At 34.6% G+C, this 18,980-nt stretch overlaps 1 protein-coding gene across 10 annotated transcripts in view; it reads left to right on the top strand.

Annotated features, from left to right (window-relative positions):
• The window catches only part of MAGI2 (membrane associated guanylate kinase, WW and PDZ domain containing 2), a 1,357,470-nt gene that overhangs the window by 850,656 nt on the left and 487,834 nt on the right, over window positions 1–18,980 (top strand). For all 10 annotated transcript variants that reach the window (XM_067746035.1, XM_067746031.1, XM_067746038.1 and 7 more), the window contains one exon: window positions 1,521–1,600. In XM_067746035.1, coding sequence (XP_067602136.1) covers window positions 1,521–1,600 — 80 coding nt within the window. The remainder of the gene's footprint in view (window positions 1–1,520; window positions 1,601–18,980) is intronic.

The following is an 18,980-nucleotide window of genomic DNA, read 5'->3' as shown; positions in this document are numbered from 1 at the left end:
AGTTCTCAGATCAGAGATGGCTCTACACTTAGGCAGATGTACTATCATCCAGAAAACACTATTTAAAGAGAGCTTTAACACTCTGGAATCATTTGCCCACTGCCCAACTTAACTCCATCCTTCCTCCTTTCCGCCTTGAAATTCCCTTCATTAAGTAGGCACTTAAACTCTGGAAGCTTGCTATGAAATATGCTTCCTGGGAGAATTTTCTGAACTTTGCTTTAAGTGCAGATTGGTTCATCAGATTATTTAGCTAACACTTGTAGCTCTGATACAATAAAATATAGTTAAATTTCACTGAAGAAAGAGAAAATACATGTGAATTGATATTATAATTTTGACTTCGTTACAACTGTGTTCAAAGATCTCTATTATCTGGCTTTAGTTTATATTTCTAACCTTTTTTCCCACTTTTTCCTTTCACATTGCATTCTGACTCTTCCCTATATAAACGTCACTTTTCTACACCTGTGACTCTGCTCATTTCTGAAGCCCTCACAGATGTCACATCCTTGATAATTTGTCCATTGATAGATGAGATAACTTGAGACAGCTATTCACAGTAAAGATTTTAGCTCCAATGTATGGTTTCGAGTAGTTCTCAAGTAACAAATTACAGTGTGCATAAGAATCACCTGGAGTGCTAGCCAAAGATGGAGATTTTGCGGCCCCACCTCAAAGATTCTGATTTGGTAGTTCTATGAGAACTACCAGACTCCCAGAATATGCATTGTTCATAAGTCCACCAGATGATTCCAATGCAGGTAATTCCAGGACCTCTTTTCAAGACAGTGCTCTAATAACCTTTCTCCTTTGCTTTTTAAATTTCTGGCAAAAGACTTCCCAGAAAACAGTTTTTAAAATGAAATTGTCATTAAAAATTATTAATTCCCAGAATTCCATTCCAACAATGCTAGAGTACAGACATTTTTATCTATCTTCCTAGCTGGATTGAAAGTATTTAGATGGAAGATAGCTAAATGCGGGTTAATGAAATTGCTGTTAAATACTTTTTGAGAAAATGTAGGAATCCCAAGAACATGCTATAATTTGCATCACTTTTGTACTGCCTCTACCAGCTCTGTAGTTAAAGAGCAACAAAACAACCATTTATGAAAGGGCAGGTTTAAGATGAAAATAATTCTTTTGCAAAACTCAGGAAACAGTATCAGAGCCTGCGAACTGTGCGCTTCCAACTGGAGAATCCTGTATTTGTAATAAATTCCTTTTGCTCTGGATGAGTTCTGCATTTTCAATGAGGTTAACTTGGCAACATTCTAGTTGATTTTAATAAAAATAGCTGCTTTGAGGACAGGGAGCTGAGGTTGCCAATTTTACAGCTGCCTTTGCACGATTACTCTTACACCTCCTTCAGGGCTACTTAGAACCAGTAAGCAAATTAAGTGTATCGATTGCAATTTTGTTGGTCTAACCCCCTCTTTTTTTTTTTTTTTTCCTTAAGGAATAAACTTGGTTCCTTTCAGTATGTGTCTGTTCAGAGTGATCTCTTTTCTTTTCAGCCATAACACAAAGACAACATCATGGCTGGATCCACGACTTGCGAAAAAGGCTAAACCTCCAGAAGAATGCAAAGAAAATGGTAGGTTATTTAAGTTTTTATGGTGTTTCGGCGTTGCACTTCGAGAGTATGTATGTTTCTTAAGAGAAGGTCTTGTCTAAAGAAGCCATAATCTGACTGAGACAATTTTAAAGCTGTAATATTTAATGCCCAGATAGGAGAAAGAATTAACTCGGCATTTCAGCAGTGCCATGTGGTTTTCCTTTTTCTCTCTGAGGGGACTGTGCTGGACATCACAGCTCTGTGATCTCTATGGGTTCTTTTTGACTCCTGGCCTGACTTCCCACCACCTACTAGGGAGTTTTTGTTTGCAATATGTCTCTCTGAGGACTCTGATCTTTTCATTGGAATTAAATGTGGTGTATAGAGAAAAGTATTGTGGCACTATAAGTAATATTTTATTTTTGTGTTTTGAGGTATAGCATTCTTCTAGTTATTAAGGAATCGGTGATATAAAGATTTATACGTATGGCTCCTTTCCTTTAAATACAACAATTAATTGCATGAATGTGCTGGGTTATCTTTAGTATTTTCCAGTTCCCAATGTAATGACGTTAATTTGCTTAAAAATTGACTGTTTTCATCTATGTGAAGAGTTTTTAAAAATAATTTTGAGGATTAGATGAAAGTAAACCTTGTTTTTAAATTAGTAAATTATATAAATGAAGTGTTACTGATGATACAAGTTTTTTTAACATTGAGTTTAATGTTAAAAGAGTACTTATAATTTGTCTAAAATGATAAATAGCGTATACTCCTGATGATTCATTATTTGACCACATTCACAGACTTTATCTGATCAAATTATTAGAGGCTTGTTCAGAGGCATCTATCATTGAAGAGCTCTAAAAGTGAGGAAAGTGGTGAGGAGTGTTTAAACTTTTAAAAAAGTTTTTAGAAAGTCAACTTTTTAAGAAGTCTGTAACTGTAAAAGTCCTTTTATTTTAATGGTAATTCTGTCTTTCTCAGACAATATCAAGATAATATTGTTCATTCCTATGGTATAAGGTAACTGTTCACAAGCTGGTTATACAACTGAGCTAAATAAAAAATCAGTTTACCGGCTATATGTACATATTTGAATGCATAAATGTCTAATTTTTATCACTACATATAATTTTATATTCACAGCTATGTCTGTATGCCTTCTGTATAAAAGTGTAGCTATATGTGTGTGAATCCTTTACAATTATTCTGTGACCTGAGACTTTTGAGCACAATTAGGTTACATTTCATTGGCACTAATAAGACATATGTTGCAAATTATGATAGGTTATAAATTAAAATGACCTGATCTGCTATATCTGGGAGTTATGATTTACTGATGCCACAAATATAAAACTATATATATATATATATATATATATATACTAATTAAAATGAATTCAGTGATTTTGCAGTTCTGTACCTGTTGAACTTCTCAACTGTCTTGTACATTTGAGTTGTTCTTTTCATTATAAAAGGCTATTAAAGTCAAATTTTAAAATCCTGGGAGAGATGTAGGTTTAACATTTTGCATAACTGTAACGTTTCAATGTTATCAGTTTTTCCCATATCTGTACTCATCTGTCTTCTCAGCATGGTAGATGCCTAAAATATGATACCAGTACCTGTGAATTCATGTGATATTAAAAAATGAGTCCTAGAATACAGTCTAATAGCTCAGAGTAATTTATAACTGGTTAATTACTATTTTTCTTTTTCTACAAAATAAGTAATTCACAGATTTTATTTCATATGTTACTGGAGTATTTTACAATGTAAACTAACATCTAGTTAGAATGCTATTGTTCCAGGCACATATTTTAAGTTTTCTTACCAAGAAAAGTGCTTTTTGGTTATACTGTTACTTCTCTTTTATTTTTCTTTAAATAGCATAGATTAAAACTGCTTGTTTAAAATGTTGGATGTTAATGGATTGCTGTTGAGCCTACTAGTTAAGACAGCCTTCTTTATATCTATCACAGGTCAGCGCAGATCAAAAAAGTTAGTAGTTTTCTGAATGCTGAAATATGTATAAAATGTGTGTAAAAATTGTAGAGGCTTAAGATGATAATATCTTTCACTAGCAAAGATTTATCCTTCTTCCACCATGGAGATAGAGTGGAGGCTAATTACCTTAATCCAATCAGAGCTGAGCCAACATGAGGTTGGGTTGAGCTTTGGTGAGACCCAGTCTACCTCTGGTTTGCTTTTGTTCTTAGGGTGTTTGCCCGCCCAGAGTTTCAACTAATAGCCTATTGTAGGTCAGCAGATATTTTCCATAAAGGGTCAGGTAGTAAATACTTGAGGCTTTGGTCACCCAGTTTCTTCGCAACTACTCATTGTTGTACAAAAGTGACCAAAGTCAATATATAAATAAAGGGTATAGATATATTTCAATAAAACATTGTTCATAGACACAGAAATTTGAGTTTCATGAATTAAAATATTATCCTTTTGATTTTTTTTCTCAAACATTTAAAATTATATAAACTGTTCTTAGCTCTTGGACCATACAAAACATAGGGGCAAGCTGGACTCGGTCCAAGGATGAACCCTGGCCTGGTGTATCCATGTGGAGCCTGCCCCTGGGCAGGTCTTGAACACCAATATTTTAAAAATATTTTTCTTCTCAGTAATGCAAGACTACCAAAAATCTGTGGTGCTTTTCAGGGGTTTTAGCTTAGTTTTTTGCCTCCAGACCTTGCATCTTCTGAATTTGACAGATGTCATCATGGAATGATTGGCATGTGTTAGAGCTTTGTCAGTCCCTCAAGACTCTGTAACAGTCTGCTGGTTTCTCTCAACCCCAGTGATGGCCTTCTTCCCAGGCCAAGTCTGGATTCTTTCCACAGCCCAGAATCAACAAAAATCATCTACAACATTCCTCCCTTACCTCTTCAGGATTCTCTCCTCTTCAGATTCTTAGACCATTTTAGATCTGTTGTTTCAGCAGTTCTCTGATTCCTTTGTATTGTTTATTTGTTATATTTGATCTAGATTTTCTATGTGTTCTCTTAACCTGCTCACTTCATCCTACCTGGAAGCAGAAATTTTAGTGCAGTAATTTTTAAATTGTACATTTAAGACTTTACTGGATTGCATGCTGTAAATTCTTTATTATCATTATAATCATACTTAGTCCCTCAAGATTGAATTCCATGTTATGTATGTGTGCATACGATTATGAATGTACATATGTATGTGTGTGTGTGTAGATATGGATCTGTAAATGTATGCTTCTTCAGTTCTGTTTACATAGATGCTTGAAGGTGATTACTTAGTCACCTATAATAAGATGAAGTCAAGTAAAAGAGAGATGGAAGGATGTATCAACTGATTTAAATTATTCTTGGGTGAGAGAAAAAACTAGCAAATGTTTTCTCATTGGCATCAAGGAGGGAAAAGCCACCATGGATGGCTCAGTACAAATACTTATTAAACAACTACTTATTCTGTTGACACTAAAGCAATCATTTTGCTTTTTTGTTTGAAGGGTAACACAGCTACTAAACATAAAAACATACTTCCTTCTCTCAGAATATGGTTGAAAATAGTAAAGTCATTGTGCTCTGTGCATTTGTCACAGCTCTGTGCATTTTTGGAATTTAAGCACCAGTCTACATGGCAGAAAAAAGTCTCCACCTACTACAAGACTCTAATATTAGGATTTGGGGGAGTGCTGTTTAGCAAGCCAATATAGTCTTTTACAAAATGCAACAGAAATAACAGTTAACTATTAAATGATGTGGATGCAAGATTGGTTGAACTGTATATAAAGCACCATCATATTGTCCCCAGTCCTGAGAATCAGCACTGTGATGTTTGTCTGAGATATTTCCAATCATAAACATCCCAGTGGTGACACACTCCACATGAATCACTGAATTAGGGTCAATATCAAAAGTGATTCAATCCCTGTAGGACTCTTTATAAAGTTGAAAAGTGACTAAAATCAGTAGGACTACAGTATTGTATTCAGGAGAGGAAATTATGTAGGATTTGTAGTCAGGGAAAACTGTATTCCAAATCCAAATCTGTGGGCTTTTAGGCAGGTACTTAATCTCTGGGAGCCTAGGTTTTCTTACCTGTAAATGGAAATGATATCTATTTCATGCACATTTAGTTTCACAAACAAGGACAGAGTTTGTTGCACCATAGACTCTAAATAACTGCTTCTTTATTTTCATTCGAGTATGCTCTGAGCCAACAAATTAGTCTCATAGAAGACAACGGGGAAGAAATTCAGAATAGTTGGCCTACCTTAAGAGCCTTTAATTTCTCTAGGGTGTCCTGAAGAGGTAGAAAAGAACAAACCCATGTAGGCAAAACTTATCCAGCTAGCTAATTCCAGCCTAATATTAATAGATTGGAGGTTCCCCCCCTCCATTCTGTTAAACTAGCTCTAAATTTCACCAAGTTTTAATTCGAGCTGTATGAATTGGGTCATTTCTGTATTCAGTATCTATGAATTGTAAGTGAGTTGTTTCATAGGAAAGAAAAATCACATAATCTTAACCTTTTTACCTACATGAAAACTGCATTTCAACTTACATTAACTAAAGCTTTGAACTATTACTTAATCTATCTTAAAAAAAAAAAAAGCTATGTCCGAAATGCTCATGAACAAAGATAGCATAAACTTTGTTTCATAATATTTATTAAATGGATTTTTTCCAAGATAAGGAGGTTACCTTTCTAAAATAATAGAAAACGCTAATTAATTTCAGGTCATTTCTTTTTTTTTTTTTTTTCCAGGTCATTTCTTAAGTGAGTTTTATAGACATGACAGAAACATTTGGACATGCATACTTTTATTTTTATTTTCATAGTTCAAATTCATTTTCTAGACTACATAATTTATTTCCCTTAAATAGGGACTTTGGCCTACTTTCTCATTAAATTTGTATTGATAATTAGAGCTCCTAATTTCTCAAGATTAAATATGATCAAATTAATATATCCCTTGAATATTTGTTTTTCTAATCTGATAAAACTGCTAAGATTATATTTGTAAAGTATCTTGAAATTTTTTCACTAGGAAGAATTAATAAAAAACAGACTCTAAAAATATTAACTATTCAAGTACTAAAACTTTAAAGTTGAAAAGATTCATTTATATGCAAATATTGAAATCCTAATGTTTAAATATTATGAACAAACTAATTTGTGTATTTTGTTTCTATACTGATATTTTGAGTGTTTTTGTAAAAACAAAATGAGGAAATTTAAAATATCTTAACAGAAGCAGTTAGTTCTTATTTCACTAACTGGTAATTATTTGTGTTACAGTAAGTCCTCCACATATGAACGAGTTCTGTTCTGAGAGTGCGTTCGTAAGACCAATTTGTTTGTAAGTCCAACAAAGTTAGCCTAGGTACCCAGCTAACACAATCGGCTATATAGTACTATACTGTGATAGGTTTATAATACTTTTCACACAACTAATACATTAAAAAACAAACACAAAACATAAAGAAAACATTTTTAATCTTATAGTACAGTACCTTGAAAAGTACAGTAGTAAAGTATAACAGCTGGCATACAGGGGCTGGCATCGAGTGAACAGGCAAGAAGAGTTACTGACTGGAGGAGGGAGAGGAGGTGGGAGATGGTAGAGCTGAGGGATCCTCAGCAATAGGAGGCGGAGGGCGAGCTGCAATTTCACTCTCGTCTGACGCTGATGGCACAGGTTCTGGTTCCTTGCTGGATTCAATTCTGTCTACCCTCTTGAAAAAACGATCCAGTGATGTCTGGATAGTAGCTCTTTTTTTCTCATCATAGATGACACGGTAGCACTAGATTGCATTCTGAATGGCTGCTACAACCTTCATGTACTGTTCTACGTTCAGGTCCTGTGCCTCAAAAACTAACAGTGCCTCCTCAAATAAAGAAAAACCCCTTGCCATTTCCTGTGTCATGAATCTCTTTGGTTCTTCAGTTACTTCTGCTTCCTCTTGTCTTTCTTCGTCCTTTCCTTGGGCCTCCAGTTCCATCAGGTCTTCATTAGTAAGCTCCTCATGTTGCATAGCAAGGAGTTTAATGTTATAAGAATGAGTGACATCTACCATCTTTTCACCTCGCTCCACTCTCTCAATTATTTTCAGTTTTGTTTCCATCGTCATCGCTTGGCACTTCTTAGCAGTACCAGCTACATCACCACTGCTTTTATGCTTGCTTCCAGACATCCTGGGCTTGAAATAAAGATACTGTACTACTGTACTCTATATAGTACTATACAGTAAAGTACACAAAAGCACAACCACTTGTAGTGGATGCAAACACATGACAATGTGCGCCAGACATGTGAACTAACTTATGTGATTGGACATGCAAACGCAAGTTCGCATCTTTGAAAGTTCGCAACTTGAAGGTTCGTATGTAGGGGACTTACTGTAGTCATGATTTTCTGTAGCAGCACTTTGAGATATGCTTTATCCAATAATATAGCACTCTTTCCATAATTTCAGCTCAAGAGTACTAAGAAAAAAACAATATTTTAGGAATATAAATCTTTTGGGGAGGAAATAATGTTAATCCAAAATAAATCATATAGGATGGATATTGCACTGTTGTGCACAGGTACCAGATTCTGGGTTGTTACTGGCTGTCATTTGATCTAATTGGTCCCATTCTATTCTGATGGGTTGGTGTCCAAACAATTAAAGCTGTTAAGTATTTGGAATATCTTTCCTTCACTAATTGTTTATCTGTTTCCCTTCTACCTATTAATGTTAACTTTAGCTATAAAGTAGTACCTGCAGAAGGATTATGAAATTTTGTCCTCCTTTAGTTCTTGATGTCTCAACTTACATTTATGCTTAGGAATAAGTTGTGTCTTATCCTTACTCTCTAATGCACACAAGTTTAAAAATAATATTGACATCATTGAATCTGTTCTACACAGTAGCAAAATGATTTTAAATTTTTTCAAAGATTACTTTTTTTAAAGCATTATAAATCCACAGGAAATAACAAAAGGATTACAGGGAGGTCCCAAACACCCTTCATGAAGCCTCTCCCACGTTAACATCTTATATATATTTATATATATATATATATATAAAATACAATATCAAAATCAGGAAATTGACATTGGTACAATGAACAGAACTTATTCAGACTTCACCAGTTATACAAGTGGTCCTTTGTGTTTGTGTGTGTGTAGTTCTATACAATTATATCACGTGTGTAGCTCCACATAACTATAACCACAATAAAGATACATTACCACGAGGCTCCCTTATCTACCAGTTTGTAGCCATATACGTGTCCTCCCACTGCACAAACCTTAGCCACTAATCTATTCTTCATTTCAATTACTTTGTTATTTCAAATGTGTTATACAATAGAATCATACAGTGTGTAAACTTTTGAGATTGCTTTTTCCACTCAATTTAATTACGTTGAAATCCATTCAGGTGTGTGTCTCAATGGTTTGCTACTTTTTATGTACCAATGTTTGTTTAAGCATTTACCCACTGAAGGACACCTGGATTGTTTCCAGTTTTTAGCTAATACAAATGAAACTACAACAGACACTTGAATACAGGGTTTTGCATGAACATAGGTTTAATTTCCCTGGGATAAGTGACCAAGAGTGCAATTGCTAGATGATTATAGAAAGTGCATCTTTAGTTTTAGAATAAACTACCAAACTATTTTCCAGAGTGCCTGTACTCTTTTATTGTACATCCCCACCAGCAGTGAAGGAGTGATACAGTTTTTCTGCATACTTGTTAGCATTTGGTGTTACGACTATTTTTTATTTTAGCCATTTTGATAGGTGTGTAATGATATTGTATTGTGGTTTTAATTTGTATTTCCCTAATGGCTAATGATATTGAACATATTTTCATGTGATTATTTGTCATTTATATATCCTTCTCAGAGTAAGTCTGGTCATGTCTTTTGACCAATTTTTAATTAGACTCTTTTTTTTATTCAGTTTTGAGAGTTCTTTATGTATTCTAGATAGAAGTCCCTCTATCAGATATGTTCTTTACAAACATTATCTCCCAGTCTGTAATTGGCCTTTCCATCCTCTTCACAGGGCTTTTTGCAGAGAAAATGTTTTTAATTTCAATAAAGTCTAATTTATCAAATTTTCCTTTTATGAACCATGTTTCTGATAACAAGTGTAAGGACTCTTCACCTAGCCCTAGATGCCAAAGAGTTTCTCATGTTTTTTTCCTAAATTGTATAGTTTTACATTTAAGCCTGTGGTCTATGTTTACTTAATTTTTTATAAGGTGTAAGGTTTAGGTTAAGGTTCAGTTTTTTCCCTGTGGATATCCAGTTACTCTAGCACCATCTGTATAACAGACTATCCTCTCTCCATTGGATTGTGAATGCAACTTTGTCATAAATCAGTGGGTTCCACTGGTCTATGGGTCTATCTCTGTGCCAGTAACACACTCTCTTGATTCCTGTAGGTCTGTGGTAAGCCTTAGTGTTAGGGAGAATGATGCTCCCTAGTTTATTCTTTTCTAGGAAGAGAGAAGGAGAGAAAGAGAAAGGAGTTTTAGTTAATCAGGAAGAGATAACAATTCTGAACTTTTATGCATGCTTGTATGTATAGCTTCAAGTTATACAGAGAGGGGGAAAAAATGACAAATCTGAAAAAAAGAACTTAAAGAACTCACTATTAGAGTGTATGATTGAGTGCATCTCTCTTACTACTCAATATATTAAACACAGAAAAATAAGAAGAAAGATTTGAATAACAGAAAAGGTATTCTTGATCTAAAAGTTTTAACGAATGGAGAATACACTTCTCAAGCATACATAGTACTTTATGAACATTGAATACATAATAGTCCATAGAGTAGGTCTTTACAAAATTTAAAGATGACATTCCTATATTACAGAAAACTTTAATTATATATCAATAAAAAGAAAAATAGTCTCCATAATAGGAAATTTTAAAACATTAAAAAATGTTTCCACCTTCATTGGGGTATAGCTGACAAATGAAATTGTGTCAGTTTAAGGCATGCGGTATGATGATTTGATACACATATAGTGAAATGATTAACACAATTTAGTTAATACATCCATCAACTCACATGGTTACCTTTTTGTGTCTGTGTGGTGAGAACATTGAAGATATACTCTCTTAGCAACTTTCAAGTATATGATACAGTGCTATTAACTGTAGTCACTATGCTGTACATTAGATCCTCAGAACTTATTCATCTTATAACTGTAAGTTTCTTTCTTTTGACCAGTATCACCTGATTATCCCCCATTCCCCAGCCCCTGGCAACCACCATCCTGCTCTGTTTCTATGACTTCAGCTTTTTAGGATTTCACATATAAGTGAGATCATATAGTAATTGTCTTTCTCTGACTTATTTCACTTAGCATAGTGCCCTCAAGGTCTGTGCATGTTGTCGCAAATGGCAGGATTTTCTTCTTTTCTATGTCTTAATAATATACCATTTATATATATCTTATTTTCTTTATCCATTCATTGATCAATGGATACTTAGGTTGTTTCCATATCTTGGCTATTGTGAATAAAGTTATGGTGAACATGGGAATTCAGATATCTCTTTGAGGTTATAATTTAATTTCCTTCAGATATATATGCAGAAGTGGGAGTTCAGGATCATGTAGTAGTTCTATTTTTAATTTTTTGAGGAACCTCCATACTGTTTTCCATAGTGGCTGCACCAATTTACATTCCCTACCAGTAGTGCACAAGGGTTTCCTTTTGAACATCTCTTGTCTTTTTGATAGTAGCCATTCTGACAGATGTGAGATGATACTTCCTTGTGGTTCTGATTTGCATTTCCCTGATGATTAATGATGTTGAGAACCTTTTCATGTACCTGTTAATCATGTATGTGTCTTCTTTGGAAATATGTCTGTTCAGGTCCTTTGCCCATTTTTAAATTAGATTTTTTTTTTTTTTTTTTGCTAGTCGTACAAGTCCCTTATATATTTTAGGTATTAATCCCTTTCCAGGTAAACGTTCTGCAAATGTTTTCTGCCATTTTATAGATTGCATTTTTATTATGCTGATTTTTTTTCAGTGCAGATGTTTTCCCACGTTTAGTTTTGCATTTGTTGCTTGTTCTTTTATTGTCATTTCCAAAAAGTATTGCCGAGATCAGTGTTAAAGAGCTTTGTCCATGTGTTTTCTTCTAGGATTTTTATGGCTTCAGGTCTTAGATTTGAGTTTTTAAGATGTTGCAAGTTAATTTTTGTGAGTGGTGTAAGATAGAGGTCCAATTTCATTTTTTGAATGTGAATATCCAGTTTTCCCAACATGAATTGTTGAAGAGACTGTCCTTTCCCCATTGAGTATTCTTAGCTCCTTTATCAAGTACTATTTGACCGTAAATGAAAAGGTTTACTTCTGGGCTCCTTTTTAAAATTAATTAATTAATTAATCAATCAATTTTTGGCTGCATTGGGTCTTCACTGCCATGCATGATCTTTCTCTAGTTGCAGTGAGTGGGGGCTTCTCTTCGTTGTGGTGCGGGCTTCTCATTGTGGTGGCTTCTCTTCTTGTGTAGCACCTGCTCTAGGCTGTGAGCTTCAGTAGTTCTGGCATGCAGGCTCAGTAGTTGTGGCTCGTGGGCTAAGTTGCTCCATGGCATGTGGGATCTTCCCAGACCAGAGCTCGAACCCATGTCCCCTGCATTGGCAGGTGGATTCTTAACCACTGCATCACCAGGGAAGTCCTATTTCTGGGCTGTTGATTCTATTCCATTTGTCAATATGTCTGTTTTTACGCCAGTACCATACTGTTTTGATTACCTTAGCTTTGCAATATAGTTTGAAATCAAGAGGAAGTGTGATGGCTCCACCTTTGTTTTTCCCGCCTCTGGATTTCTTTGAGTATTTGGGATCTTTTGTGGTTCCATACAAATTTTACAGTTGTTTTTTCTATTCTGTGAAAAATTCCATTGGAACTTTATTAGAGATTGCATTGAATCTGTAGATGGTTTTAGGTGCCTGGACATTTTAACAATACTAATTCATCAAATCCATCAAGATGAGATAGTTTTCGATTTATATGTGCCTCTTCAATGTCTTTCATCAATGTCTTATAGTTTCAATTGTACACATCTTTTACCTCCTTAAATTTATTCCTTAATATTTTTTGATGCTATTGTAGATGGGATTTTTTTTGTTTTTCAGATAGTTTTTTGTTGCACAGAAATGAAACTAATTTTTATTTGTTATTTTTCTATCCTACAAATTTATTGAATTCTTTGACTGCTTCTAACAAGTTTTTGGTGGAGTCTAGGATTTTCTATATATAAGATTATATCATTTGCAAACACAGACCATTTTACTACTTTCTTTCTGATTTATATGCCATTTATTTCTTTTTCTTGCCTAACTGCTGTATCTAGGACTTAGAGTACTATGTTAAATGAAATGGTGAGAATGGGTGCTTATGTATTGTTCCTGATCTTAGAGGAAACACTTTTAACCTTCACCATTGAGTATGATGTTAGCTGTGAGCTTGTCAAAAATGTTTTTTTTGTATTGAAGTATGTTCCTTCTATGCCCAATTTGTTGAAGCTTTTTATCATGAAGGGATGTTGAATTTTGTCACATTATTTTTGTGCATCGATTGAGATAATCATGTAGTTTTTATTTTTCATTCTATTAATGTACTATATCATATTTATTGATTTATGTATGTTGAACCATCCTTGCATCCCAGTAATAAATCCCACTTGATCACGGTGTATGATCCTTTTAATATGCTGTTGAATTCAGTTTGCTAGTATTTTGTTGAGAATTTTTCCATCTATCTTTATTAGGAATATTGACCTGTAGTTTTTTTGTTTTTTGTTTTTTTTTGTCTTGTAATTTTTTTTCCAGTGTACTTAACTGACTTTGGGATCTGGGTAATGCGGGTCTCATAAATTGAGTTCGGAAGTGTTTGCTCATCTTCAGTATTTTGGAGAAGTTTGAGGAGAATTGGTATTAATTCCTCTTTAAATGTTCAGTAGAATTCACTCATAAAGCTATCTGGTCTGGAGCTTTACTTTGTTGGGAGGTTTTTGATTACTGATTCAATCTCCTTACCTGTTATTTGTCTGTTCAGATCTATTTATTTATAATTAAGTCTTGATAAATTGTATGTTTCTAGGAACTTACTCATTTCTTCTAGGTTATCCAATCTATGGTATATAATTGTAGTAGTCTTTCCTGAAATTTTTTTATTTCTGTAGTATCAGTTGTAATATCTTCTCTTTCAGTTCTGATTTTGAGTATTTGCTATTCTTTTGTAGTCTAGCTAAAGGTTTATCAATTTTATGTATCATTTCATAAAACCTACTCAGTTTTCTTGATGTTTCTCTTATTTTTCTAGTCTCTTATTTCATTTATTTCTCATCTGATCTTTGTATTTTCTTTACTTCTGTTAACTTTGGACTTAGTTTGATCTTACATTTCTACTTCCTTGAGATGTAAAATTACATTGCTTACTTGAGATTTCATTCTTCTTAATACAGGTTTTGATTACTATAAATTTCCCTCTCAGTATTTCTTTTGCTGCATTCCATAAGTTTTGGTATTTTGTGTTTCTATTTTCAATTGTTTCAAGATTTGTTTTTTTAACATCTTTATTGGAGTACAATTGCTTTACAATGTTGTGTTAGTTCCTCCTATATAAGAAAATGAATCAGCTATATGTATACATATATCCCCATATCCCCTCCCTCTTGTGTCTCCCTCTCACCCTCCCTATCCCACCCCTCTAGGTGGTCACAAAGCACCAAGCTGATCTCCCCGTGCAATGCAGCTGCTTCCCACTAGGTATATATTTTACATTTGGTAGTGTACATATTTCCATGCTACTCTCTCACTTCATCCCAGCTTGCCCTTCCCCCTCCTTGTGGCCTCAAGTCCATTCTCTACATCTGTGTCTTTATTCCTGTCCTGCCCCTAGGTTCATGAGGACCATTTTTCTTTTATTCCATTTCTATGCGTTAGCATACGGTATTTGTTTTTCTCTTTCTGACTTACTTCACTCTGTATGACAGACTCTAGGTCCATCCACCTCACTACAAATAAGTCAATTTTGATTCTTTTTGTGGCTGAGTAATATTCCTTTGTATATATGTGCCACATCTTCTTTATCTATTCATCTGTCGATGGAGACTTAGGTTGCTTCCATGTCCTGGCTATTGTAAGTAGTGCTGCAGTGAACAATGTGCTACATGACTCTTTTTGAATTACGGTTTTCTCAGGGTATATGCCCAGTAGTGAGATTGCTGGGTCATAGGGTAGCTCTACTTTTAGTTTTTTAAGGAACCTCTATATTGTTCTCCATAGTGGCTGTATCAATTTACATTCCCACCAACAGTGAAAGAGGGTTCCCTTTTCTCCACACCCTTTCCAGAATTTATTGTTTGTAGATTTTTGATGATGGCCATTCTGACTGGAGTAAGGTGATACCTCATTGTAGTTTTGAATTTTATATTCGTAATATAGTCTGATTTGCATTTCTCTAATGATTAGTGATGTTGAGCATCCTTTCATGTGTTTGTTGGCAATCTGTATATCTTCTTTGGAAAAATGTCTGTTTAGGTCTTCTGCCCATTCGGGGATTGGGTGGTTTGTTTTTTTAACATTGAGCTGCATGAGCTGCTTGCAAATTCTGGAGATTAATCCTTTGTCAGTTGCTTCACTTGCAAATATTTTCTCCCATTCTGAGGGTTGTCTTTTCATCTTGTTTATGGTTTCCTTTGCTATGAAAAAGCTTTTAAGTTTCATTAGGTTCCATTTGTTTATTTTTGGTTTTATTTCCATTTCTCTAGGAAGTGGGTCAAAAAGGATCTTGCTGTGATTTATGTCATAGAGTGTTCTGCCTATGTTTTCTTCTGACAGTTTTATAGTGTCTCGTCTTACATTTAGGTCTTTAATCCATTTTGAGTTTATTTTTGTGTATGTTGTTAGGAAGTGTTCTAATTTCATTCTCTTACATGTAGCTGTCCAGTTTTCCCAGCACCACTTATTGAAGAGGCTGTCTTTTCTCCACTGTATATTCTTGCTTCCTTTATCAAATATAAGGTGACCATATGCGCATGGATTTTTCTCTGGGCTTTCTATCCTGTTCCATTGATCTATATTTCTGTTTTTGTGCCAGTACCATACTGTCTTGATGACTGTAGCTTTGTAATATAGCCTGAAGTCAGGGAGCCTGATTCCTCCAGCTCCAGTTTTCTTTCTCAAGATTTCTTTGACTATTCAGGGTCTTTTGTGTTTCCATACAAATTGTGAAATTTTTTGTTCCAGTTCTGTGAAAAATGCCATTGGTAGTTTGATAGGGATTGCATTGAATCTGTAGATTGCTTTGGGTAGTATAGTCATTTTCACTCAAGATTTCTTTTTGATTTCCCTTTTGATTTCTTCTTTGACCCGTTGGTTTTTCAGGAGTGTGTTGTTTAATTTTCACTGATCTGTGAATTTTTCAGTTTTTCTCCTCTTACTGTTTCTAGTTTTATTACATTGTGGTCAGAAAAGATAATTTGTATTACTTCAGTATTCTTACACGATCTAAGACTTATTTTGTGACCTAACATAATGATCTATTCTAGAGAATGTTCCATGTACACTTGAGAAAAATGTGTATTCTGCTGCTGTTAGATGAAATGTTCTGCATATCTAAGTCCATTGATTCTAAGATATAGTTGAAGTCCAATGTTTTGTTATTAATATTCTATCTGGATGATCTGTCCCTTCTTGAGAGTGGGGTATTGAAGTCCCCTACCATTACTGTATTATTGTCTATTTCCCCCTTCAGACCTGCATTTGCTTAATATATTTAGGTTCTCCAATATTGAATGCCTTTATATTTATGCAGTTGTTATATCCTCTTGATTAACTGACCTCTTTATCATTACATAATGACCTTCTTTGTCTCTTGTTAAACTTTTAAAATTAAAGTCTATTTTGTCTGGTGTAAGTGTAGCTGCCCCTGTTCTCTATTGGTTTTCCCTTGGATGGAATATCTTTTCCCATCCATTCACCTTGAGCCCATGTGTCCTTAAAGCTGAATTGAGTGTCTTTTAGGCAACATATAGTTGGGTCTTGTTTTTTTATCCATTCAGGCACTCTATATCTTTTTTTTTTTTTTTTTTTTTTTGCGGTACGTGGGCCTCTCACTGTTGTGGCCTCTCCCGTTGCGGAGCACAGGCTCTGGATGTGCAGGCTCAGCGGCCATGGCTCACGGGCCCAGCTGCTCCGTGGCATGTGGGATCTTCCTGGACCAGGGCACGAACTCACATCCCCTGCATCAGCAGGCAGACTCTCAACCACTGCGCCACCAGGGAAGCCCTATATCTTTTGATTAGAGAATTTAATCTATTTACATTTAAAGTAATTATTGGTAGGTAAAGACTTAACTCATGCCATCTTATTGTTTTCTGACCATTTTGTATTTCCATTGTTTGTTTCTCCCTCTCTCGCTGTCTTCCATTATGAACTGATGATATTCAGTCGAGGTACGCTTTGATTCATTTTTTTTTTAATCTTTTATGTGTCTCCTATAGGTTTTTGCTTCATGGTTACCATGAGGGTTAGGTACATGAAATATTTTATAGATGTAAGTCTGTTTTAATCTGATGACAGCATAACTTCAATTAATACAAAAACTCTAGGGCTTCCCTGGTGGCACACTGGTTGTGCATCTGCCTGCCGATGCAGGGGACGCGGATTCGTGCCCTGGTCCAGGAAGATCCCACTTGCCACGGAGCAGCTGAGCCCGTGAGCCATGGCCGCTGAGCCTGCGCGTCCGGAGCCTGTGCTCCGCACTGGGAGAGGCCACAGCAGTGAGAGGCCCACGTAACACAAAACAAAACAAACGAAAAAAGACTGTGTACTTTTACTCCTCCCCCACATTTTATGTTTTTGATTTCACAACTTATCTTTTTTATAGTGTGTATCCATTAACAAATTATTGTAGTTAAGTTATTTTTAATGCTTTTGTCCTTTTACTTTATATTATAATTAAGTGGTTAACTCAGCATCATATTATAGTATTAGACTATTCTGAACTTAACTATATACTTACCTTTACCAGTGTGTTGTACAATATATTTTCATTTGTTTTCATGTTACGAATTGGCATCCTTAAATTTCAGCTTGAAGAAATCCTTTCAGCATTTCTTTTAGGTGTATCAGTGATTTACTCTCTCAGTTTTTGTTTGGTTGGGAAAGTCTTTATCTTGCCTTCATTTCTGAAGGGCACCTTTGTCAGGTAAAGTACTCCTGGTTGGCACTTTTTTCATTCAGTACTTTGAATATATCATCCCATTTTCTTTTTCTTTGCAAAGTTTCTACTGAGAAATACACCTATAGTCTTATGGAGATTCACTTGTATGTAAAGATGTTTTTCGCTTGCTGCTTTTAAATTCTGTTTGATTTTAGGTAGCATATAGTTGGGTCAATCTTTTTAAATCCATCCTGTGTCTTTTAATTGGTATATTTAGAACATTTACATTTAAACTGATTACTGATATTGTAGGGATTAAATCTGCCATTTTACTATTTGTTTTATTTAGTTCTTGTTCTTTTACTCTTTCGTAGTCTCCCTATGGGATACCTGAATATTTTTCTCTTTTTTAGTCTTCCTATGAGTTACTTGAACTTCAAGATTCTATATTGATTACTTATAGTGTATCTTTCATAGTGGTTGGATTGAATGTTACAATAATGTGTAACTTATTACAGTCTAATAGTATTGACATGTTACTACTTTGAGTAAAGTATAGAAATCTTATTTCTAATTATGTCCCTTTAGCCTCTCCACTTTTTAAATATATTTGTATTAGCATTTTGTCTACATACATTGAATACTACACAAAATGTTGCTATTATTTTTGTTTAACTATCAAATACAATTTAAGAAACTCTTTAAGAGAATGATAATGTATTATATTTTTCCCTATGTTTATCCATTCCATTGATCTTTTCTTCTTGAAGTTCTGAGCTTTCTCCTGATTTCACTTACTTAGCCATTCTTTAAGGGTATGTCTGCTAATGACAAATTAGATTTCTTTTTTCTTTAATCTGAAAAATATCTTTATTACCCTTCATTCGTACAGAATATGAAATGTGTGCCACTTCCTTATGGCCCGCATAGTTTCAGATGAGAAATCTCCTGTCATTTGAATTTGTGTTCCCCTCTAGATACTATGGCACTTTTCTTAGCTGATTTTAAGACTTTTTTGTCTTTCATTTTCAGAAGTTATCATGTGTCTTGGTGTGGCTTTCTGTTACTTATTGGTTTAAGCAGATTCGTGAATCTATAGGTTTATGTATTTTGCCACGTTTGGGAAATCCTTTGACATAAATTTTTAAAATATTTTTTAAAATTCCCTGCTCTTTTTATCCTCTGCTTCTGGAACTTTGATCATAGAAATGTCAGTAGTGTCTTTGTTAC

The sequence above is a fragment of the Pseudorca crassidens genome, chromosome 8 (genome assembly GCF_039906515.1).
Source record: "Pseudorca crassidens isolate mPseCra1 chromosome 8, mPseCra1.hap1, whole genome shotgun sequence".
Classification (NCBI taxonomy): Eukaryota; Metazoa; Chordata; class Mammalia; order Artiodactyla; family Delphinidae; genus Pseudorca; species Pseudorca crassidens.
The sequence above is the reverse complement of the archived record's forward strand: the minus strand, read 5'-3'. Positions and strand labels throughout refer to the sequence as shown.